The following is a 26,366-nucleotide window of genomic DNA, read 5'->3' as shown; positions in this document are numbered from 1 at the left end:
AGGCATGCATCCTTCATTCACATTATGCTTATAAAAATTCACTCTTCATTTGTTGATGTTCTAGACTTTGGATATACAATCATGAAAAAGACACATGAGGCCTCCATTCCCAGTTTTTTTTAGCATGGTGAAGGAAATAAAGCACACACAAGGAACATCATAGAGATAGTCAAGCTACAAGGAAAAGAGGTGGTGTTCTGGGAAGAGATTTGAAAAGGCACCTTTAGCAGGGGCATTCAGAGGGGGGTCTGAGAGATAACATATAAGCTTTGTTATTTGATATTCTGATCAGAAAGGGCAACTGTGTGGGAAATGAAGAGAAAGGAATTGAAAATACATAAAGACAATACAATGGGAACAGGACAAAGACACTCAATGAATAAACAAAGACAGATCAGGAAAAGTAAGGTCAAGATATTGTCCTTGATGGGAAAAGGACATGATCTGATTGTTTCTCATCCTGCAGGCCTAGAGGATCCCAGAGGAGAGTAGCATAAAGAGCTTCATGCTTCAGAAGGAAGGCTCAATAATTAGCAATATCTTGGCAAGTGAGGCTTGAGGTCTGCAATGGGGGATATTGAGTCTTTCCAGGTGGTAGAGTGGGAGGATCCGTGGGGATAGGAAAGGAAGATCAAAGATTGCCTTTAAGGAATTTGTAGCTACATTAAAAATAACTTGAGGTTAAAGTTCATGTTTCAATTCCCATTGCAGGGCCTACACCATGCCTTGCATTCCTAATTATAACTATTCTATAATGAATTATAAAGACCATCGCTTTTTTTTTCTTCGAACACTGCTCTCTTCTAATCTTTTACCCCTCTTCTACAGGAATTCTCAGAAATTCCACAGAAAGAATTTTGCCTGTTCAGGGAGATTGAGTGGACACAGGCTGCGTATCCATTTCTGCTCTGTCATTTAATGCATGGATGACTTTGGTCAAGTCATCTCAGCTTGGCTTTTGATTACATCAGCTTAAAAATGGGCCAAATAACCGTCCTACCGTCTATTCTCCTACTGCACAGGGCTGGGGTGAGACGCAGCAATGTCAATGGAGTTTTTGTCTTTTTCCTGTCATACTGTAAAACATTACACAAATAGCAATCAGTTATGGAGCTTCATTGAGTCCATGATGACCATAAAGGAAAATCACTAAAAACTTTGAATGCTCATTTCAGGTTTAATGTCTAAGAAGGAAGAGAAAAGATGCTACATTTTCCTACATAACAATACAAGCACCTCCATTATGTGTTCCATATTTACTGCTTTAAAATATTTATTAAGCACCTGAGGTATATGAGGAAATGTGGCAGCCATCTAGAATAAAAGAGGTTTTCATCACAGAAAAACCAACTGTCCTAGCCCTCAGCGTTATGTTTCTAAATACCGCACAACCTTCAGATTTTTCCTTTTTTGGACAAATTGTACATTTTTTTTTCTTTCATGACAAACCATCTTCAGTCAAGAGCTCCTTGGGTAGTTAATGGTGTCTTGTGATGATCCTTCAAACTCTCCTCTTATTTTACTCTTGATTAAAAAGAAAGCAAGCTCAGGATCTGAGCCCTTGACTGATTTACACTTCAATTTAATTTCTCCCTTTCTCTTTCCTCTCTCCTTTCACTGGAAGAAACCTTCCATGTAATTAGGCTCGAAAGCTCTCATCAAACAGTTTGATTTAACTGCAGCATACTGAATTTCTCTCCTAGGCTGATGGGGCAGAGTAAAATGGGGACCCTTGGAAGGAGGGGTAAGCCTAGTATGAAGTGGAAGCTTCTCTGGGGTGGCATTAAGGGAATCAGCATGAGGGGTAGAGTGTCTTGGCTTCCATGCTGGCTCTATTCCTTTAGTGAAGATTGGTTGGTCAAGTTACACTGGAGGCCACTCCAGACCCCTAATCCTCAGCAAAACTGGTGAGTTCTAGGACTAAGACTGTAGTACAACAGGCAGACTGAGGATAGAATCCATGTTTGCCTTGCTCTGTCTTGCCTCTGGTTTGTAAAGTGTGATTGGTCTGTTAGCTTCCTCCCATGAAAAATAATTTGATGGGTGAAGGTCTATACAGACCTCTTCCAGGCTTAGTATTTGATGATTGCACACTTGCAAAGCAGTTGTAGAATGCATTGGAGTCCCGCATCACAGGGCCCCTGGGGTAGGACCACACCCATGTCAGGACATGGGGACTTTGATGATCCGGCTGTGAATATTTTTTAGGGTAGCCGTTATTATGTTACCTTGGGCAGGAAAAGGAAGCCTTTGCTATCTCAAGATTGTCTGAAAGAGTGTTCTTTGCGATAATAATTCTAAGGGACAGTTAATTGCAGAAAGAGGATCAGGTGGAGGTCCCTTTACAGACAAAGATATGGAAAGAAAAACAAAACAACAAAGATTATTCCAAGGAGACAAGTTGACTGTGGAGGGCCAGAGTTTAAGTTTTACATCCTTGTTTCATATAAAAGCTGTCCCCTTCTCAGATTATTGACCTGCTGGCACAACCCTGTGATGACACTGGGCTGATCAATGAAATCGGAGCAGAACGGAGTAGACACCGAAGCATTTCTGCATCTGTAATTCACAGCAGGCTCATAGCCCCTGTCTCGTCTGTACATTCCCAGGCCACGAGCTAATTAGCATGCTGTCAAGGCATTGCTGCTACATTAATTTTTTTTCCAGCTCACATATTCACCCACATGTGCCTATACGCATGCATACTGGCTTAAAGTGGAAAAAAAATCACTGTCATTCTCAAAATATTCATTTCATTAGTTTTACCCTCATAATTAACGAACTGCAGCCACGTATACAATATATATATGATGAATCGAGAATAGAGGTAGATGCAAGGTGGACTAATAAAGTGAAAATGTAGTTTGGAGATCATCTGGATTTTGCTCATAAGCCCTGATGCAAAGATGAAGAACTAACTCATTAAAGACGGCCGGGAAGTCACTTGGACATCATTAACTCAAATTCTATCATTTTATAGGGAAAATCATGGAATCCAGAACAAACTGGCAGTTTGCTTCAAATTGTAAGTTGAAGAATAAGCCTCTGGCAACTATGGAAACCATATATCCTCATAAAAGTATTCTATATAGTGGATTTTTAAAAAAGGTGACATGGTCACTGGGAGCTATCCTGTCATTTGATGCCCCTTACCTGGCACTTGGATCCTTGATTGAACACATACCTGTTACTTGCCAGAGAACTCTGGGAAATAGATGGGTTTGCAAAGGCTCTTTAGAAAAGACTTGACCCCAGTGTAATAGACTTGTGGATATAAGGAAATGGAATCAGATGTTCTCAGAAGCAGGGGCAAGGTAGACATTTTTGTAAATATTGGACCTAAAAGTTTGGTAGGCAGGAGAGGCCAAGGACTTAATAAGTGGAAGGAATTCTGGAAATTAGTAACTGAAAGAAAATTTCTTTGTAAATTCACCCTGACAAGGTTACCTACTTTGAGGTAGAAACAAAGCTAAAGTGCCTAGTTGAATATTTGACACAAGGTGAGTGGGAAACTCTGATTACTAAGTACAAAAGCATGCACAGTTCTCACAATATATTGTTGCCCTGGGAAGATCAGAAGGTCCCTCTAAAAGTGGTTGAGGATTCTAAGAAATCCACTTTGAGAAGGTTTGACTCCCAATAACAATAAGGAAAAATTTAAATATTCAAACACATGTGTGGATTCAAATTCTTTGGATACTCAACTTGGGTCTGCTGTGTATGAATGGCCTTAGAAAACTATCAAAATCATCCCTGCCAGCCCCCTGAAAACAGGAAAAGAACTGCCCCTCCCTCAAAATAGAATCAAATGACCTAAAAGCTTTAGGGAACTGTAAGGCACACTGAGTGCATTAAAAGGCAGTACAGTATTCCAATAATTAGTGATTACTAAAATAGGTTCATTGTCATTCTTATAAAAGCAGAATTCTTTCTTGGATTCACTTAAGAAGTGTAAAATAATGTAAGGACATATTCAAAGATGTCTTTCTGATAATGTGGAATTACTAGTTTGTGAAGAGAGAAGAGGATTCGCGCGTGTGCGCGCGCGCGCGCACACACACACACACACACACACAGAGAGAGAGAGAGAGAGAGAGAGAGAGAGAGAGAGAGAGAGAGAGAGAAAGAGAGAGAGAGAGAAGGACATGCCTATTGAACCTATAAGTCCATTCTTTTCTCAAGATAAAAAATAATCTCTGTTGTTAAATCTTTAGCCCTCTTCCTCCTCCTCCTCCTCCTCCTCCTCCTCCTCCTCCTCCTCCTCCTCCTCCTCCTCCTCTTCTTCTTCTTCTTCTTCTTCTTCTTCTTCTTCTTCTTCTTCTTCTTCTTCTTCTTCTTCTTCAACTAACCCGAGAGTTACTGAAACTCCCCAAATCTAAGTATTCTGCTTTGCCTGTGAATCTAATCTTTTTTTTTTTCCCCCAGAGCTTTGGGTCTATTAAAGCCAGGATTTCAAAGCACTGGGAGACATCTATTAGTTATCAATTATAAAATAGCCCCAGAGCCTTTGCTGTCTGTCACCATTTGTTCACAGGACTCTGGAATTTCAGGCTAGATAATAAATGAACTCCAGAGGCATGCTTAAAATTTCTAACCAGAGTGATGTCCTTTCCTCTTTCGCCACTGAGGCAGGGTCCGCTCTGCAGGAGCTAGTTCATTCCTCTTTGCTAACCTGCTCAAGTGACATGTCCCTGAGATGCCAGCTATATACTTGCTCCTAGACCCATATGCTCTTTATCACAGGAATCCTCTGTGCTCTGATTTCAGATCCTACTAAACTGCTCTTTGCACACTGAGGCTTGGGGTGATGAATTCTTTCTCCTTGTATAAACCTCTACAGATAACCAGATCCTCCCAACCAACTCCCTCTTTTCTTTCTGTGACAGCACCCAATGACAAGAGTGAAAGGCAAATAGATACTAAGTAAAACAGCAATGCTGTCTTGGTTTAATACAACGCTCCATCAACCTGTTCCACTGCCTAGCAACCATGGTGGCTCACCCCGAGTTCATTTTCATTTTAATGTGCCACACAGAAAAGCAGCCTAAATATATAGCCCCAGTTCTGAAGCATATAATCTGTAAACTACAGGAACAGGCAGATCATTTCCATTAGTTTCTTGTGTAGCAAAAACCACAATTTGCACCCAAAGCGTGTAATTATATTCAAATCCAGAAAGACTGCTTCAGAAAGAGTTGAAATTCATAGTTTGGGGGGAAAGTTACTCAAGAGTATATACAGGGGTTGTAATGTGGGAGGAGGAGCATTGCAAAACAATAAAAATGAGAATAAATACTATGTAGCTGTTCGGATTCTAGGGATTTCCTGGGTACACAAGTGCTAATGATTTGTAAATGAATAAGTAAATATTGGAACTGAGGACACGCCCTTTACCAGTAACTTGTCATAGCTTCTGAACATGGAGTAGTGGCAGGTCCAGGAAAATGTTGTTACCTTTTTCCTTTCAGAGCCAGTGACACTCAACCAGAATGGTACGATGTCTACCAGTACACAGCCCCTTGAGTTGTACCTCTTTCTCACACCAGGGTCCTTAAGGTAGGTAAAACTTCAGCACAGCCCTAAAACTCTATTTCTGAACACAAAGCCAGACAAGTCTTGGAAAGATTTCATGGTGGATTTACTTCGACATGAGGCCGGGAAAGTTCAAAGCTGTCAGAAGGCATACCCGTAGAACTTCACTTGGCTAAGGAGAGATGGCTGGAGAAAAAAGAAGAAGAAGAAGAAGAGAAGTGGGAGACAGCTGGCAATTGCAACTTTGGAGGAAGGAGCACTTGACCTTATCTATTGGAATTGGGAAGGAACAAAGGCAGTGAACTTGAATCCATACTGCCTGACTTTCTCGCTATTTCTAACACTGGCTGGGGAGCCATGGCTGAATCCCTACTTTGCTCATGTGGAGTACTGAGCCTTTAGGTCCCCAGAGTTCTAAGAAGGTGACTCTGTGTTTTTGAAGAAGTCTGTACCCCTCACCCCCCCACACTGCCTCTTTTATAAGCTAGCATCCATCTCCCAGAATATGGAATGGACACTGTGGCATTAACCACATCCTTAGGTTCAAATGGGCTCAGGCAAGCTGTCACATCTGAGTATTTATTACCGATTGCACACTCATAGACACTTTAGGATATGTGTCTATTCAAGGTTCAGAAGGTTTCAATGGCATGTGTGCTCTGTTCCCGACAAAAGAGTTTGGTGTGTGTTTCTTTCTGTTTCTTGAGATGATGAACTACACAAAGCCACAGAAAGACAAAGAAGAGCTCTGTGGTTAGAATCGGGTTTGAGTCTGGTGTTATCACCCTATTACTTTAGTCAAGTCACTTACCCTCTCTGGGACTCAATAATGTCAATTGTAGAACAATACCTACTATATTAACTCCGAAGGCTTGTTTGAACTAAATGACCCCATGCATAAGCCTCTCGAAGTTTTGACACAGAGTAGGTGTGTGGGACACAAGCAAGCCTCTCTCAGAGTGTGAATTGCAAAGAGAATCAAATGGTTTGCTCTTTATGAACTCAGTTTCTCTGCCTCCTGCCCTAATGTGGTTCAACACAGCGGAAGGGTGTGTTTTAAACACAACTTGGAACTCCTTGCTTTGTACTAATAAGGTGTGTTTAAATGAAACCTTTATTCTTTCTATCTCACCACGACTATGTCAAGTTGGACTTGGGGCTTTCTACTATCACAGTGTGTTTCTCTTTACATCGCCTGTTTCCGAGGGGGAAAGGGAAAACCTGGCTGATGGCTTTGGCAAAATTATCTGACAATTAAGAAAATAGCCCTATAGCACAATGGTGTACCCGTGGAACTCAGACAGGTCCAACACACTGGAGTGTGTCTTAAAGATACAGAAGTCTGAGATCTTTCAGCGTACAAGGTAAACAACACTGGGAGTGCTTGGCTCCCAGTGGTAGTTAGGGAATGCCCCCATAATGTGAGAAGGAAATAAGACAGAAGGGAATGTTTTCTCCAGCTAAAGAATTAAATCACTGTAGCAATGCATCCCACTATAGGGAGAAAGGGAAGGAAACATTAAAAGATAAAGATACTCATGGAAAGTTAAAAGAACAGCTATTAATAGGCTGCCAGGTTCACAGAGTGGGCAAGAAGGAAAACTTGCAATGAATTCAGTGACTCTACAGTGTTCTTCCCATAAGAACTCTACCTTTAAATACAGACTGTAAAGCATCCAGCAAGCTGTGTTCATATCTGTTCTACGACCCCTCATCTCTAAAATTACAAAGGAAAAAAAACCAGATTGCATTAAGATAAGTTTCCTTTACCATATCTGAAGACAATTGATGTAAAGACAGAAGTCATGTCCTACTGTAAAGGGCAGGTTTGTTTGTTAATTTTCTAGTCTACTTCCCAATACATATCCAACACAGGAATGTTTTGCCTCAGAATCTTTCTCAGAGCCCTCGTCATTTTTATTACCCAAGATCTCTGAGCTTCCACATGTTTTGTTTAATTTGTTAACTGTGGCTTGAACCTATCCAACATGGATCTCTACCAAAAGGGTAGCTGTATGTTGCATCACAGTTGGATTTCTGTATCCTTATGAAGGTGCTCTCATCTATATTTTCCCCCAACAGTAGTGTGCAAATGAAGTAGTTCGTCAGAAGACAACAGTGTTGCCATAGAGAAATAAGGAGAACGCATGAGTATAGTAGCTTCAACCTGCCTACCAGCAACCATTCAACCAGGAAGCTCAGGTCCATGAGAGAAGGTGGTGCTGACATTATAGTATTTCTTATAAAATGTGACACCTGTGTGAGTCATGCATATAATTTATCTTCTCGGAAACTTTGTGCCTATAACAGATAAGTCATATTATTAACTATTCAAATTTAAAAACACATGCCTCTTGGTCAGACAAAAAGACTAAGACACAATACATTCAACTCTAAACCATATCCTTGCTTGATCCTACCCACACCAAATACCCCTCCATCCATTTGAACTCCATTACCATTGAGACCCTTATTAGCACATGCTCTCATGACTCACTTTTAAAAGAAATTATCTGAAGTTGGGGAGCTTAAAAGAAGAGGAAGAAAGGAGAGAAGGAAGGGGAAGGAGAGAAGGTAGGGAGGGAGAGAAGGAGGAAGACAGGGGAAAGAGGAATAGAGAGAGGAATCAAGCATGGAAATTATTTTCCAAAAGAATTGAGCACCTTGCTTCAAATTTACAGCAACTTTACTGATGAACAATACATTTTCTTAGTCATTCCACTAGAGCATCATGACTGATAAAGTAGGCCTGCTATAATATTTATATTTAGAAATATGTTTCATACAAAAGCCAACTGGAAAATTATTGAAATGATACTTTTAAATACTTTTTGTTACTGAAAATATTTACTTATATATAGTTAATGTTTTCCTCACTTAAAGATGAAAAGTGAAGAACTAGTGGTGTGTGCATGTGCACACATGTGTGTGTGTGTGTGTGTGTGTACTTACTTGTGCATGCACAAACATGTGCTTAAAGAAGTAAATGAGGAGAGGTCTGAGTGCAGCTTGGAAGGGCAACAGGTCTGACTGAGAAAGCCTTGGAACATTCACATTAGCCTATGCCCACAGAGCCTGTGTCTGCAGTCAGACAGACTTAGTCCTATGCACATCAGCATCTGGACTCAGGCCCAGAAGCTCAGCCAAGAAGGCAAACAGAAGTTGAGTAAACCTGCTGTCTTTGTTTTCGCCATTTATGCAAATAGGGCTTTTCTTTTTGAGGCACCATCCTAGGGTTTGGTAAATTGCTGTCATTGTCACCCGGGGTTTACTTGTCTCTTCTGGATTTTACATAGTCACTGAATTCACTGAACAAACGGTACAGGTATATTGACGACTAGCCCCCACCCTGGAGATGTCAAAAATACAGTGTCTTCAAAATGGGTATATGGAAGCCCCACTCAACAGGACCTCAGAATGATGCTATTTGGAGATAGGTCCCATAAGGAGATGATGAAAATACGATAAAGTCATCGGGTGTAGTTGAATGGGTCTTTAGGGAAGGGGGAGAAAAGGAAAAGAAAATACGCCAGGGCTGATGCACACAGAGTAAAGGAAAAAAGACAAGATAGCAACACAGTAGGGAAATGTCCATCTGTAAACCACAGAGATGGCTCCCCAGAAACCAAGCCTGTTTGCATGCTGATCTTCAACCCTTATCCTTCAGAGCTGAACCATAAGGAAACAAATACCAGAGGGAAGTTCATGGGTTACCTTCAGAGATGTGTGTCTCTTCAAGGCTATCCAGGGTCCCCGAGATGCAAAGTTTCTGAAATAAATTCAGCTCTAAAGTCCAAAAGGGAATATGGTACCTCCAAAACTTTGATATAGAGGAGTAAAGTTCTCACTACTGGATTTTACAAACTATTAGTTGGAAAGTCTTTTATTCTCAGCCCTAAAGGCAATTGTTAGGCATTTCTCATCTCTTCTGGCTGTAATAGGGCAGCCCACCCCCACCTCTACCCTACTTGGTGGTGGCAGCAATAATATTAAGAGTCTGGAAAGATTTATACTCTGATAATATATTCTTCCCCTAGCCTCTTTCAAGAGCAGGCGAATCTCCAAGCCCACCACTTACCAGTACATTTTAGAGACAAAAAAACAATGCATGCTGAGGATAGAGGAGAAACCAATTTAATTAATTCATCACCAAGGCCAAAGACGTATAAATCTTATCGTTTTATCTGTCAACCAACACTCTGAATTATTCAGTGTTCCCAATCTCAAGAAGGAAGGCAGAGAGAAAGTGGTTAGAGAGCAGCTGCTGAGAACCATAATGTGTTTGCAGATGAGGCCAGAGTGAGCTTAATGCTGGACAAACTTTAGAGGCTAGATTCTGAAAGGAACTCGTGGCAGAGTCTCATTCAAGACACCAAGTTCCTGTGTCACCAGTGAGGCCACTACCACATCTGTTCAAGGTGATTTGGAAAAGAACAAAATTTGTGTGGAAATGAAAATTGATGAAATGAAAACCAATACACTGTACCTATTTACATGCCCAACTAATCCACCTAGCACTTTTACAACTGTGGAAAACAAGCATAAGAGGGGAAAATAAACGTGGAGGGGTATTTTGAGTCACAGGAGAATGAAAACATGAATTTTATGAAGGACACATAAATTTCACGTGGAATTATTTAATTTCCTGTCTGGGCCCTACCTTCCTTCCTCCACAGTTTGTAAAACGAAGAAGCACTTGTCTTTCACAGTGATCAACAGAGTTACAGAATCACGCCAGGCTGAACTCCCTAATGTTTTACGGGCTTATGTTGTGTCTTATAGTTAGGACAAAGCCTGGCCCATAATAACTGTTCTCTGTCACCTGAGTGACAACTGGGTAGAGGAATACATGAAAGAGGGATGGGGGCCCTAAAAGAAAAGATTGAGCAAGGAGAAGAAGGATAGGAGATTCCAATTTTTAAAAAGGGCTCATTCCATCTTGAAGCCCTAACTTGAGACTATTTGGGGTAACCCAGTACCCCAGAAATTTTCTGTTCCAATTTTATTGATGATCTCAGCATCACCCAGGCTGCTGCCCTGGAATACAGACTTCACACAAATCTATAGCATAATCAATATTTTAAAGATCACCTCCAAGCAAGGATAAGAGCATAAGTAAAAACTATCAGCTGTTCAGGGGACTTCTGTTTTCTCCAAGTGTGTTAGTGAGAATCCCACTACAGGGCAGGGTGGTGGGGGGAAGAGGATGGCTGCTGGTTCGCAGGAGTTTGGAGGATTTGGGGCCTCTTGGGAAGTTAGGCAAAGCACTAAAAATGGTGAGCTTTGCTTTTTTTTGTTTGGTTTAAAACCATTCTTGAGTCAAAAGAAGGTTCTGGGATTCAAGGCTTTGGTTTTGTTTTTAAGCCAGGATGCCAGGGAAAAAAGGGAGGGAGCATTGGCTAAACTGTTCCTTACAACTGTCCTGGTTGCATGGGTCTATGTCTCCTAAGACCTGCACCTAAAACATGTTTAAAAAACAATGCTGACCTAAGCTTGGCCTTGAACTAGAAGAAAGCCAGTGTATTTCAAATATGAATGGGTGGTGAATATTATTGGAAAGCTCTGGGGAGTCTCGGGGTCGTTTTAGTAAGTAATGCTAGGGTTGCTCACAGCTGGGACTCAGGAAGAGAGCCAAGGTTGGGACTTATTGTTAATTGCTACTTCCCTTGATTTTCAGCTTAAAACCATTAATTAAATATGGAGGCTACCTATTCAGTATCAATCTATTCAGTCCCGAAGTCCCAAGTCAGTGGGATGGGGACTCCCTGAAAGAGGACAGGCAAGAGTTAGAATTCAGAAGCTTTCTCATCCTCTCCATGGTAACCCCTGGGGTTTGGTGCACCCTGCAGTTCAGTTGGATGTGAAAGGCTTGTGAGGAGTCTCTAGCCATTTCTTTATTCTCTTCTTATCCATCAACCTGAATCTTATCAGTTGCCAGGTAATGAGAAATCACAATGAACACCAGTCAAAGGGGTTAGAGAAAACCGAAGCACCAATCTTTGCATAGATGAGGTAAAGAAAAAAAAATTAACCTGTGTATGAATCGACCCTTTTAGAAGGGAGGGGTGGAATTTATAAATTCTTCAAGTACTCTGCTCTACAAATTCCATCACTTTATTAGTACTGCTTTTAACTGTTTGCATCTTAAACAACAACAAAAAGAAATGGCAAGACCTGGCTATCCTCTAACCTCTAACTAATGCATAATCTTCATCTCCCTGGTGATCATTTACACTAATTAGCAAAATTTAGCTAATTATCGCTCAGCGTTTCTGTGTTTAATTATGGCTATTAGTAATAGTCTGTCTGGCTTCCCTCATTTCAACCCCCATCCCAGTCTGTCTCTTCCTTAGGAGTTAAGTTTCCATTTTAATGAGATTCTCTCTCTCTCTCTCTCTCTCTCTCTCTCTCTCTCTCTCTCTCTCTCTCTTCCCCTCCCTCCCTACCCCCCAGTGTGTGTGTGTGTGTGTGTGTGTGTGTGTGTGTGTGTGTGTGTGTGTCTGGTGTAGCTCTTGCCTGGGCTTCTGTGGTTTGGTTTTGTTTTGTTTTAGAGAGAGTCTACAGCAGACCCAACAGAAGTCACAGGTATAACAGCAACCAGGTTACAAGCCAGCATTCAGGCATTCTCTCAGTCACACCAGCCCCTTCTACCAAGCCTTACGGGCTCTCAACTACTTGACAGTTCCCGCACATGTGATTTGAAAAGAGAGAAAGAACCAGCATGTGCTGGCATTCTTTCAATGTGTTTCCACTTAAAAGGACAGACAGCTTGGAGCAGGAGCCCCTAGCTAGGAACCAGTGGGAAGAATTACTTTCCTAATGGAGCCTGCGTGCCTCAAAATACAAGCCATGACAGGGCCCCTAGAGAGGTTCCCAGCACAGCTCACTGGAGGGCTGCTTAGGCTTTCTCCTGTTCCCCTCCTCATCAGAGTGGAATGCATAGTAAACACTTCTTGGAATGATTTACTACAGCCAGCTCCTGCCTTAGCTGCAGACATCAGCCTTTTAGAGGGAGCCTGCTCAGGGCTGGGTATATTTTTATGAACCACAGGTCTCTTCCTCCAATAGCTATGATGCAAAGAAGATTGTTTGAAGCAAAATATATCCTACATGGTTTGTGTGAACTAACCCTGCTGACTTTAATTGAAAGATCCTTTGCATGCACGGTGAATCCAAGCTGCTATGATTTACAGGGGTAAATAAAAAGTGGTTTAGCCTTATCTGACATATTGCTTCCCCACTAATAGCAGTCTTAGATGTGTGTTTGGTAAGGGGTAACTACTCTTTCCAACCTATATTCAATAATGTAGCATTCACTGGCTGTTATCTAGTTTTTCTGCCTGTTTTGATTCAGTTGTTCTCCCCAGATTTTTATCACATAGGTAACTTTATAGCAGTTCACCATTAACTTCAGGCTGATGCTCAAAGGACCTGCTGTCTCCTATTTCTCCACAACCAGCCCCCAAACAAGAACAGAGAAAACACCGGCGAATGAACATAAGGTGAACGAAAGACTTCCCAACGTGTAGCATCATTAGGAGTTGTTTGATAGAGCTGCCTGCCATCAGTACGTTGGGGGAGGAGAAGGTGGCAAAGGGTAGAAAGTGTGTTTGCCCTGCCATGAACAAGGGCACCAAGGAAGGGAGAGTCTTTTATTGGAAAGTGAATGGCTGAGAGCAAACAGGATTTGCCTTTAAGAGAAAGTGACAATTTTTCCCCTTATGCACATGCAAGCCATCTCATAATTTTAAATTGAATTATTCTGCTATGCCCATCCTTGACCCTACCTGAAAGAGTAGGTTAAAGATTTGCAATGCCCCAGTAAAAGAAAAAGAGCAGAGAGACCCACCGTGCCCTCCTCGAAGGGAAACAGGGGAGCGATAGATAGAAATAGGCACAGAGTGGTGCTTGCTGCCGTGGAAATGGTGTTCGTGCTGAGAGTGAGATCCCGGAGAGGAAGAAGAGGAGGAGGAGGAGGCTACATTAGAAGAACTCCACACAGAGCTGACGATACATCCCCAGAAGAGGGACCAGATCCCAAGTGTCCAGGCCGGCCGGCGAGGAGGGCTCCGTCTTGCGTGGATTCTCAGGTGCATGGTCAACGCACTGGACCACTACAGATGGGCAGTTTCAATTCCAGCCAGGGAGCAATAATGAAGTTCATGATGCCCAGGGGCCCATCATAGCAGGAAGAAGTGTTGTCCAATTTGGGGATGGGGGGAGCAATAAGAGCTTGCGGGGAAATGGTGAATCAGTTTTTTGTTTGTTTTTTTTTTTTTTTTTTTACAAAAAAGGAAACGAAAGAAAAGAAAAAGAAAAAAAACTACAAAAAGAAACTGAAGATTAAAAAAGAGAGAGAGAGATAAGGCAAAACCTTTCTTTTTCTTTTCCTGGAAGAGAAATTTAGGAGGCAAGAGTCGACCCAGGTACAGCAGACCTGGAGAGCCCTGGCTTGTCACACATTTCAGGGAAGGACCCGCGAGGTTTCTTCCTGCTTTCTTGGTACCTCAAGTCCGATGTTTTAGCTGCATGCTCTGGAAAGCCACTGGGGAAAGGTGGAAGCCGAGAGAGAAGACAAAGCAGGAAAACCCCAAGTAGGCTCACGCTAGTTTATCCCAACATCCAAGGAGTTTTGGACATTTCTTTTTTTCTTTCTTGTTTCGACTTCCGAGCGATGCAATGCAGAACTGCCAGGCAAAAGGGGGCTGCAGGTGGAAGAGTTCTCCTGCTCCCGGGAGTCTCTGTGGAAGGGCGCGGAAGCTGTTAACCCTGAATGTCCTGGATGAGCGCCACGGTGCAGTCGCCTTAAGTCCTGAGTTCCCGATAGGTTGGAAAGCACCCCGCAGCAGCAGCAGCAGCCAGAGAAAGGGATCAAGAAGGGCCAGAGGAAAGGAAACAGCACTGAGCTAGCCTCAACGTGGCAGGAGGTGGAGAGGAGCAGGCCAGGCGCAATCAGGGAGAGCGCTAGAGGAGGTGGCCCGCGGGTGGCAGAGGTGGCCGAGAGGAGAGCCGGCACCCGCAAAGTGCAAGCAACTGGGGAGGCACAGGTGAAGTGAAGCAAGGAGTTGGGGAGCCAAATTCACAAATGGGCAAGTCATATGCAAATAGCGCACTCCGGAGAGCAAATCAGTGCAGCCGGTGTGCTCTGCCGAGGGACTGGCTGGCTCTGGAGGAGGGAGGGGTGGAGCCTTCAGGAATCCCGGCCCTCCCCATTCAAGTGTACGCTAGCTCGCGGCTGCTCGTACACACCCGCGCACGAGCCAGAGCTCTCGCCTCACCTCGCTCCCCCTCTAGGTCCCACCCCGCCATGCTTGCGCGCAGGAGACCCACAGGCCTCCTCAGCTCTGGGCCCCCGGGATTTCCCTTCCCGTTCCTCTCCCAGGATCCTTAAACCCGAACTCGGCGACCAAGGCGCCGGTGAAGGTTTTGTCTGGAATGCACCATGCACCGACAGCCCAAGTGTCCCTAAACCAAAATAAACCCTGAGTCTGTAAGCACACCGGACTGCCTGCGGTAGGCGCCCGGCTGTTTATGCTGCGCTTAGGGCGTCCACTCTTCGGCGCGCATCTCTGCTGAGACTGAACAAGAGCCACTGGACACCACTGCTAGGTCAGTGGATAGATGATAGAATCCGTGTCATCGCTCTCAGAAGTAAAGGTTATGGGGTTGGGTGGCTCAGAGTCTCTGCAGGGTTTGGTGGCTTCCAGTCTGTCCTTCGATGTGGCTTCCACTCAACCTCACTCTTGGAATTCAGGTCCCAGAGGCTAGTAGCACCTTCAAGTCAAATCACAGTAAAGGTGTGCCAAGCAAAGGAGTGGCTGATCTGTCCCTGACTTGCCCAGAAGATCTGACGGGTGGATTCTCACAGGTGCTGGGTACCAGAAAGTACTAGTTAAATCTGGGTAGAGGGTGCGCGCAGAAGTAGGGAGTAGCGGTGGCAAGGAGTAGGAGGGGAGGGGTTTGGAAAGGGGGAGTGCAGGAGTGGGTGGGGTGTGCAGCTCCTGTCACAGCCATCTGTGACTCTAGGAGGGGCTGGCCCAGAGCCCTTTCGGAAACAATGACACTATCCAGTATTTCTATCCAGTATTTCTACTACCTCCACTGAGTGGGCACACAGGCGCACTAGAAGGGTATCCTTCCTAGGCACGTCCTTTCTAACTGAGCCAGCAGTGACTGCCCTGCTCACGCACCTTGATTCTGAAGGAAGTAAGAGTAGACACATTACATACTACACACAAACACGCGCGCGCGCGCGCACGCGCGCACACACACACACACACACACACACACACCATGTGTGGTATATATCTTTTCTTTATTTTAAAATAAAAATCCTTACATATATTGCCTGCTATATATTTATGCTCCTTACAAAAAAAGGAAAAAAAATAAGCATTATCCCTGAGAGTTCGTGACAATTCTTACTCTTATCAGCCGCTTCTTGATTTAGTTCCCCCAGGAGATTCCCATTGCACTTGGAACTTGCTCTAACTCTGTCACACAGACTTCAAAAAGACCTAGGTGACCAGGCTTCTGATGTATTGACAGCTCCATCGACAAGACATCCTTGATTCACTTCTGTCTGCTCCCCAGATTTTTTTCCCAACAGTTGAATGTACCTAGATATACCAACCCAAGCCTGCTGGGCCTTCTTCTCTGGGAGGTTTCCCTCAACATTATGAGGGTGCATTTGCCAGGCCGTTTCCTTAGAAAGTCTTCCTGGGTCTCACCTCAGGTTAGGCATTGCCACCCTACTGGCTATTCTACTTCTTTGTTCCGATTTGTTTCTTTCCCAGCATGGTTGGCATTGAGAAGTTACTTCATCTGCTCATGATCTACATCCTTAAAAGAAAAATGGTCCACTCCCTGCTGGCAGAGCCTTGTCCAGCTCTCTGCTGCATCCTCTGCGTGGGACACATGGGTATCAAGTATCAGGAGCTCAGTAAACGTTTGCCGAATAAATGAACCCATTGAACCAATTGCCAACCGAGTCTTAGAATCTATTAGCTCTCATACCATGAGTTTCACTGGCCCATTTATCTGACTTTAGTGACATCGATTTCCTAGAGACAAGCCTTCCACCGTTGATACGCAGAACTCTTATCCATCTAATGGTCTCCTTTTCCAAGTTGGCACTGACAGGAAACTGTTTTGGCTTTATCCCAAGGAAGCAAGGGGAGGCTAGATGGACATTCCAATTTATTCTCTGCTTGGCTATAAAGGGGAAATGAACTGCTGATGCAGAATGGGACCTGCAAGCCCTGCTGGGACATCACATCTGGAGCTATTCATTCCCGGTCTTATTCTTATCACTTATTTATTAACTACTCCCGAAGTGTCAGAAGCTGTTGTAAGTTCCAGGGAGGGAGAGTCCATTTATGGGCAGAGTTGAGTGAGGAGAGGACTAATCAGATAACAAAACCAAGGCTGCTTAACATTGCTTCTTCTGCTCCGAAGAGCTAAGCCACAGCCATCCTGATAAACTACAGATCCCTCCGCAATATAATACACTATTAATTTTTCCATATGTCTCACACCACTCCCTCTAGTCAACACATTCCTAGTTATATGTCTTTTCAAACTCCCATTCTTCTAGTCTCTTACAGTTTATAGTAGGCCGACATAGTTTGAGAATTTTATCGGTGGCGATAAGTTGATGTGCTCCAAACACCTCCTACATCTAGAATCCCAGAGCAATAATCATCACTGCCCATCGTGGCTGCTCTTTTCCCCACCTGCGTTCTGTCCTCTACTGGGCCCTTTTAATTGGGACCCCAGGCACATCACACAGAGGAAGATGGGGGTCCACTTTTAAGATAGGAAAGGAAAGAAACAGGTGCGAAATTGATGATCTCCCCACAGATTTAAAGAAGAAGAATTTCACAGGAATAATCCATCTTGGCCCCCATGTGTATATCCCCCTCGTGAAACCCAGAGGGGACTCTTTAGAATCTCGAATTTCTAAATGGTATGCAGTGTGTAAACTCCTATTGTAGCTGCATCCACAGGAACAACAGCTAGGGTTCAGAGTTTGTCATCCCAGAATCCTCCCCTGGCCCTTTTAATTTCTCCTCTCTTCTCTTCTTAGGAGACAGTCCAAACAGAAGGGAAGAAAGCATTTACTCTTAACTCTTTACCTTGCTTTGTTCATCGCCTCAGCTTCCAAGCAATATAAGGAATCTGCTGGCTTCTAAAATAAGCCTCCGACTTCTACTTAAATGTGTCAGGTGTCAGGAACCTAATGTGAAGTTGCCTTGTCCATCGTCTCTCACGATGCGTTTTATCTCTGCATAAGCCTCCGCTCACTTGGATAGGCTCTGACGTGCCACTTCGCTGTCAGCAGGAGATACCTGTCAAGTTCGCCACTGCAAGCACATCTAATGTGATTGCAGACTTAGGAAGACCAGAAAGCTTTGGCACAGCCTGATTCTGCAAGACCCAGGCCATTAAGTGAAGACCCACTTTTTAAAAAAAACAAAGAGTAGCAATCCTTACTTGCTGTCTCTACACAGCTCCAGTAGGCAGTTTTGGGAAGAGAAAAACACAAACACCAACCTCCCCCAACCAAACTCTCATAATGCACAGTGAAATAAAAGTCCTGAAAAAATACAGGTGACTGTTAACGTGGCTATAAATATATCCAGGGGTTCTTCCAGTGACACCATAAAGCAGTCGAACATTGCTTTATTCTATGTCAGGGGATTTATTTATAGTCACATAATTCATTTTTTCTGTTCATTTATTTAAGAAAGCCATCCTGCAAAAAGGCCGATTTCAAGTAAGTTTTCCTTCTGGGATTATAAAAGAGAAAACTTTTTCTTTTAAATATCACTCCTACATGAATTTGATTTAAATAGAGAGGGCCGTAGCATCTTTATATAAATGTGTGCCTCTGAGAATGCCTAGGTTGCTCTGGTATGTTTTACCTTCCATTGTTGAGAATTAGATGCATGAATAGAATATGTTTTATCTATGGCCACACTCCCCTGAGCACGCCTGATCTCCTCTGACTGTTTCCTTAAGTCATCCGTCTTATAAACATCATTATTCCCCTGTCCGCCTTGTGGCCACAGGAAGGATTTCAGGCATTTAGATATTGAGCCAAATCTCTTTACATTTTCCAAATCTTTTGAGTTTGATCAGTGGGGTTGGGAATTATTTGTAGCATTCAAATTTTCATATATCAATTCAAGAAAAAGGATGAAAGAAGTTGGTTAGCTAATTCCAAATGAAATAGTAATCATTTATTGAATAATTGATTATTATTTCCTTTACCTCAAAGACAGGGCCAAGTTCTTCCTAGAGGTCTGGCATATATACCTGTTAATTATACTAAACTGCTTCTAGAAGTTACTGATCCAAACTTCTCATCATTGCCACTGTGAAAATCTCTATCTATTTTTGAGGAATTAAATAAAAGGAATTATTGTTACAAAGAACCAGCAGAATACTTTATTTTCTGTGTAGAATTAGGACCTTGCAAATGCTGAAGTAAGCACCCCCCCCCCCCAGCTACAGCCTGCAACTCAAGACTGAATGATATCATTTACATATTATAGGATATGTCACCCAATCAAAAGGTTAGTAGACATTTTGAGACTTCATATAGATTTCTGTGTTGGGCCATGTTGCTTGGCAGCCTGAATTAAAATTCTAATTATTACCTGCTGTGTTTAAGTTTTGAGACTATCTTTGTTCAGTATCTGCGTTGGTCTCTCTGTTTTAAAATAAGACTACTCTTATTAAGCTATCTACAGATTCAAACAACTAATGCGTTTGAAGTTTTTACCAACCATACCTGATATACTGAAAATGATCAGTGTCAACAATTATGACAACCATAATGATTCTTCTATTATTATCCTCATTTTCTCTAGCTGACATTTAAAACTTATTCCTGCAGTTAGCACTCCCCTGGCGTTTACTCGCATCTTACAGAGGGTAATGTCAGCAACCCCAGAATATAGGTGAAAACTCTCTCCTGGTCCTCCCAGAATGCTGACTTGTCCTAGGCAGAAAAGACATTCACTCCATCATGTTCTTTCTACATCTGTCTTTCAAATCGGCTCTAAGCTAATGGAGATTATAGTCTGGACTGGAACCAGATAGTTCCAGTAACAAAAGTCCAACATTGTTTTGTAATTGTTTTCCTGTGGCAAGGTAAGGACTCAGGGGATCTGAAGTTGGTTTTGGGATCTACAAAGACTCTTCTTGTTCATTTTCTCACTGCCTTCTCTCACGTGCAGAAAAAATTCTAATTAATTGGCCTTCCCTCTAAAAGGCACACTTTCCAAAGCCTTATTAATTTCTATTGACTTTATGAAGAATTTCATTAGCATTGAATAGTCTATTTTAAATATTGATGAGTCAACCTCTGAACTAGGCTCTACTTAGAATAGAAGGAAGCCACATCCCTCTGTCCATTACTTCAGGACATCGGTTACTTTACTCTGTGAGTGTTTCATTTATGCTTACTAGGACGAAAGAACCAATGAGCAAGAGATTTCAGGCCTATTGAAGCAAGTGTTATAATAGGGTAAAACCTAATAACTTCCCTGAAGAATCATACCATAAATCCCACAGGGAATGTGAGATTGACAGTGTGAACCAGATATACATCCTAGCTGTCTTTTTTTTTTTTTTATTAACTTGAGTATTTCTTATATACATTTCAAGTGTTATTCCCTTTCCCGGTTTCCGGGCAAACATCCCCCTCCCCCTCCCCTTCCTTATGGGTGTTCCCCTCCCAACCCTCCCCCCATTGCCGCCCTCCCCCCATAGTCTAGTTCACTGGTTTTCCAACTTGTTATGTGGAGACCCTGGTTCACCTTTCTGTCACACTTGCACAGTGGTGCATGGCCGACAGCTCCTCGGTGTTTCCCATTTTCCTCTCTGAGAAATCACACAGGGATTCTTGTTCACTAGACTTCCATCCCAGGGCAGCAGTGGTCAGAAGTCCAGAGGTGGAAATGTGGGGCAAAGGTAACAAGTTAACTGCGGAGTTACTCTGCAACCCCACAGTGGGTGTTTTTCCCCAGTGTCTGCCCTCGGGGTCCACACATCCTAGCTGTCTTATTGAGCATTTCCATTGCTATAAAGAGATACCATGGCCAGTGCAACTCTTTTGAAGAACAATATTTAGTTGGGGCTGGCTTACAAGTTCTTAGGTACAGTCCATCATGATCATGGAGGGAAGTATGGTAGTTTCCAGGAAGGCATAGCACTGGAGGAGCTCTTTTACCAAAGGCAAATAGGAGAAGATTGATTATCCACCACCACAGTGATGCACTTCCTTCAAGAAGAACATACCCACTTCAACAAGGCCACATCTAATGGCGGAACTCCCTGGACCAAGCATATTCAAAACACCACACTAGCCAATGGAATTAATGTATCCTGGCAAAAGGAAGAAGATTCAGGAAGGATTCACAGACAAGGAGAAAAATCAGAAGACATCCTGTGCATTACTGTTTTGACCCTGAGCAATTTTGAACTCTCTGTACTGGTTTCTTTGGCAGAAGAATAACTAATAATCCACATACAAAGGACATTTTAGGAGTCAATGAAAACATATATTCAAAGAGATAATTATACCTTAGTGTTTACTATATGAACCTAACCTAAAATAAATGGAAATCAGAAAGAGAAATATAAAAGAAGGAAATTAGTAATGTAGGGTAGAATCACATACCTACAGCTTCCCAGAGGCAAACATTCCTGTATGCTAAATAGTCAATGCCTAAGAAACTCAGGAAGGAGTCAACATGTTCACTCTATGAAGAAGTAAGCTATTCTATGAATTATGGCATATCCTATATATGCCATAGGATTCTCAAAGACAAGGAAAGGGAAGGGAAAGGAGAGAAAAAGTACAAAGAAACATGGAGGAACCACTGGGAACACACTTGCAGAGTCTCATTCTTTATCTCTGATGGCCGGGTTGCTGCACTAAAAGATGTTCCACAAATTCCACAATGAGGCAACAGAGTCAAGCTATGGCTCACCCATCTTTCCTCTTATTAATGAATCCTGTTATTTTTCATTTATTTTGAGAAATATCTCAGTTTCTACTCTGTGACGTGATCTAAGAGATTCAGGGATCTGAAATAAACTGCAAGGATTTTTTTCTTTTAAATCTATACAAGATCTGGGGTTATCACTCAGTTTTAGAGAGACTGCCTCTCACGAATGAAGCCTTAGGTTCAAATCCAAATACTACCAAAACAAACAATACAACGCATGCGCGCGTGCGCATGCACACACACAGACACACACACACACACGAGGGGGGGCAAGTTTACTGGTATGTTTCTATTGATTCGATAGACTTAAGTCTATATAACAGAAAAACCTTGAGGGGGAATGGCAAGGATAAACTCCTAATGGAAGGTACAGTGCTACCCGAGAAGCTTTGGAAATATTTGCAAGGCACACTTGGTGACAATAAGGATTTAGTATACTTCAGAGCTTTTAAGGAAGCTGGGGGCTGGGTACTGAAAAGATAGTTCATACTGGAGACAGAACAGGCTGTTTTTAAAATAGATGGGACAACACTGATATAATATTTTAGCATCAATGATATCTATGTTTTCAGAACTCACACTTTCCAATCTGGACAGGCACAATTAGCTGGTCTTTTCTATCTTCCCACAGCACCATGTGTTAATACTTGTAACAGTCTGTTGCTATCAGTTACTTTATATCTTGGTAGCCTATATGATTCATGGAAACATTATATATTAAATGCAGTTAGATCTTAGATTTAGTGAAGGGCTCCTTTTCCCTGTTTTTGTTTAAACCTAGCTCCATAACATTAAATATGTTCCTTAAGCTCTGAAAATGTGTATTCTCATGAGTGAATATAAGATAGTAATATTTCTTATCTCAAACAGAGGACAATCCAAAAACCATTGGGAAATAGTTAGTGGATGTTAGTTGGGAAACAAATGAGATATATACAATTCGAGTTTGAAAGATGTTCTCACATACATATATATTTATATGTTTGCTCCAAAATATAAAAATATCTCTTTTATCAGTAAAAGAATTTCAGAATTTGGAGATGTTGTAAAATCAGAAATGGGACCTTGTAAGGCTACGATATCCCAGGGAATGGTCAAGCAGTAGATGTTTGAAAGCAATCTGTAGTGAGCGGTAAGGTATATAACTTCTCTTACAATTTTGAGAGTCTATGAATTTGAAGTTTTCTGTTGAGCTTTCTCTTTGATTCCTACTTCTACATTTGCTTAAATGTTATCAATTGGCCTTATATTGAGGATCAAACCCAATTCCTAGATGCTGCAACGATTCAAGAAAAAAATTTTTTATTAATTGAAACAGCATGGACCAAGGTTAGGAATCTTAGCCTTCTATAAAGGAAGTATTAATGTGTGAGAGTTTAGTTTTTATTATTGAACACAGAACAAGTTCGCTCTAGACACATTAACAATTTTTGTTTCTATTTTAAATAGCAATTTTTTTCCTACTAACAACACCTACACATCTGCTGTCCCTGTGATCTAAGAAGGCATTGTTTACTGGTGAAAGTTCATTACTGAGAAAAGAGTGGGATCACTCAGGTCTACCCTCCCTTACCTCTCAGGCAGAAACCCTGGTGAACCAAATATAAATAAAAAGGACCCTTTTCAAGAAAGGCATAGGTCTTGAATACTTGGGGGTACAAACTAGAATGACTTTCTACTTTTTTACATTTTTTCATATGTCTCGTGTGTTTGTGTGTGTGTGTGTGTGTGTGTGTGTGTGTGTGTGTGTGTGTGTGTACACACTAGTACTGGTTTCAGGAGTTTAGTCCAGATACTCAGTCTTGGCAACAAGCATCTTTACCTATATACTGAATCCTACTGAGTCTTCTGGTCCACCCCCTTTTTAGTTGTTGTTTAACCAACACAAGAATAATCTTCTACATCTGGTGTAGACAAGCAGTGAGTTAGGTATTTAGGAGACTTGTAAGTTAGAGAAACTGAGATGTAGAGACAGAGAGACTAAGCTGGATATTCGATATTCTTCTAGCATGAGGCATTTGTAACGCTCATGGCAACATCAAAACAGAATATAGTAAGAAAATAGTCTGTCGTGGGAGAATGAGAAAGCCAAAGGTTACATCATCTATCAGTATAAAATAAATTAATAAAATAAATATGGTTGAAATATTTAAATGAAGAAAGTATCATGTCAATAGGAAAAAATGCATGTAGTAGGTGGTAGACTTGGAAAAGCACCAAACTTTTGAGAATGCAACATAGTTAAAAAGAAAAATGTCTGTGTTAGGTTATATAGATGTAGCTAAAGGGAGAATTGGTGAACTACAAGACAAAAAGCTTCTCTAACTGCAGCACCTAAAGAAAAATATTTCAGGAAAACAGAAAAAATTAAATTCACAAAAGAACAAAGAAAAGGAAAACCTTTTTCTATTAAAAAAATGAGAGAGGGAGGGAGAGAGAGGGAGAGAATAGAGTCAGTGATATTTAAAAAGAAAATGGTTAGAAATTTTTCATACCCAAGTACTTTAATGTTTTATTAAAAGATCCTAAGCAAGGTAAAACAAATTAACAGTACTTTAACTCATCACAGGCACATGAAAGAATACCAAAAGTAAAAGAAAAAGCTTTAAAATAAATTAATTTTCAATAATACTCAGAAAACAATGAATGTTGTAGTATTGTGTGAAATGAAACGTTTGTCACTCTAGATTAATGTGTCTAGGCAAAGAGTTTAAGAAGAGAGGTAAATCTAAGGTATTTTCTAAGTAAGCTTACCAACAGGAACTGTCTCTGGAAAAGTTCAGATAACAGAAGAGCTATATCAGAGGCTTTTATGAGCAAAGATTGTTACAATGTAAGCAAACCCATATGTGGCTATAGCTCTTCTTCTGTTTTTCTATAACTGTACTTCCTACAGGTTCTTCACGATATGTGTCAAAAATACTTTCTTTTTAATGAAGGAAACAACTTATCAATAATAATTTCATGCTCTGGGTGTTGGTGGCAAATGCCTTTAATCTTAGCAATCAAGACCCAGAGGCTATGAATCTTTGAGTTCAAGACCAGCCTGGTCTATAGAATGAGTTCCAGGACAGCCAGAGCTGACAGGAAAAATTCTGTCTAGAAAAACCAAAATAACAAAAACAAAGAAAAACAAACAATACTCTCATATGTTTCCTACTTGATAACTGTCTACAAATGTCTTGTGTTATCTTGTGGAATGCTGATAAAATTAAGGTTTCATATAGATCGCTTTAATTGATATGTTAAAACGAAATAATGCCTCAAAGATTGGCATCAGATATTAATATTTATTGCATGATGCCTGAGCAATTTTCACCATAGCGATTATAAAAAGCCTGTCTTCATGATCTGAAAATAGGAAATGCAACATTGGGATTTCATTATATTAGGCTGAACCACAACACATCCCATACTCAGAGAATGTGCATCTGTTCTCATAATTGTTGTCGTCCTAGGAGTTATAAATAACCAGGTCTGTTCTGAGTTTCCTGTTACAAATGAAGCCAAATTTGCGTTTATCCCAGACATTCCTTTCCTCTCTTTTATAGGTCAGAGTGAGCCCTCAGATCATTCATGAGCATCTTGTTACTATTTGATGAATTCAGAAGACGTTTGTTTCCCCACATTTCAGGCAGTAAGTCCCCAAACCACGATTCTGACAAAATCAATTATAATTTAAAAATGCATTGCCCAACCTGGGAACAGACTGTTAGGAAGATGCATCTGAGGCCCTCTGAGTTTTGATCCTCTGAAAGTGAACGTGTTTGAAACAATATTCCAGAGAAGGACTTTGATATGATCAGCACCATCTGAAACAGCGAGGAGTGTGATGCTTTGCCTTAAGCTACAGGAGAAAATGAAGCAAGAAAGTAAGCTTGTGGCTATACAGCTTTAATCCAGAGGAAGTCAGAAGGAAAGGTCCACAAGATGAATGTTTTCTCTGTTGTGTGTGCAGGGGCTACAGGTATACAGGTTTTGAGTACATGTGTGTACAGGCTAAGAGTAGAGGTCAACCGGCTCAATTAATTGTTCTCTGTTTCCTTGTTTGCTCACAGAACATGGAGCTTCTTCATTAGGCTACCTGCCCACTAAGGATCCTCTTGTGCACCCCTCCTCAACATCTGGATTGCAGATGTGCACGGCCACATCTGATTTTTAATGCAGGTATTAGAGATCCAATTTAGGTCCTCATGCTCATGCAATGAAAACTTTGCCTACCTCTCTTTTCTGTGTGTCTAAACCACACATTGAATTAATAAAGAGAGGGTCTATTGTATAGGATACCTTGTGGTTTCACATAGTATGGCCTAAAGACAGAGTCTCATCTTACTTTAGAAATTAAAATGCCTGGATTTTAATCTTTAGATGTGACCTTGGCTGGCAGATATTAAGACCCTCATTTAACCACAGGCTAGCTCATCTAGAACCCTAACATATTCTTGCCTTATTTTTGTAAGTTTCTAATAAAAAACTGAGAGATGCCCAACTGGGATAACCATGCTTACTGGGATACTTGTATTTCCTATGCGTTCATCCTCCGAACACCTCTCCTCTCTATTTGGATCAACCATTATCTGTTAATTTCAAGCAAACTAATAGAGATAAAAATATTGCCTGTGGATTCCCCAGGGTCCAAAGACAATTCACAAGGAGGAATAGAAGAGAGACAGAGGGCACAAGAGACCTTCTTACCCAGGGAGTTTGCTGTGAGAAGAAAACTTTGCAGAGGGCTCCCTGTGCCTGATCACGTATCCCCAAATGACACCTTACTAGTCAGCAAAGGATGAATAGAGAAAGACATCAGTGTAC

At 41.7% G+C, this 26,366-nt stretch overlaps 1 protein-coding gene across 51 annotated transcripts in view; it reads right to left on the bottom strand.

Annotated features, from left to right (window-relative positions):
* The window catches only part of Nrxn3 (neurexin 3), a 1,631,407-nt gene that overhangs the window by 508,191 nt on the left and 1,096,850 nt on the right, over positions 1 to 26,366 (bottom strand). The window contains exon 1 of one of the 51 annotated variants that reach the window (XM_039111663.2): positions 13,382 to 19,012. The exons of 49 other annotated variants lie outside the window; for them this stretch is intronic. In XM_039111663.2, coding sequence (XP_038967591.1) covers positions 13,382 to 13,628 — 247 coding nt within the window. In that variant the 5' untranslated portion in view covers positions 13,629 to 19,012. Of the gene's footprint in view, positions 1 to 13,381; positions 19,013 to 26,366 lie in introns of those variants that run through there. One more of the 51 variants, XM_008764733.4, reaches the window with a different exon arrangement.

The sequence above is a fragment of the Rattus norvegicus genome, chromosome 6 (genome assembly GCF_036323735.1).
Source record: "Rattus norvegicus strain BN/NHsdMcwi chromosome 6, GRCr8, whole genome shotgun sequence".
Lineage (NCBI taxonomy): Eukaryota > Metazoa > Chordata > Mammalia > Rodentia > Muridae > Rattus > Rattus norvegicus.
Note: the sequence above shows the minus strand (reverse complement) of the source record. Positions and strands in the feature narration are given on the sequence as shown.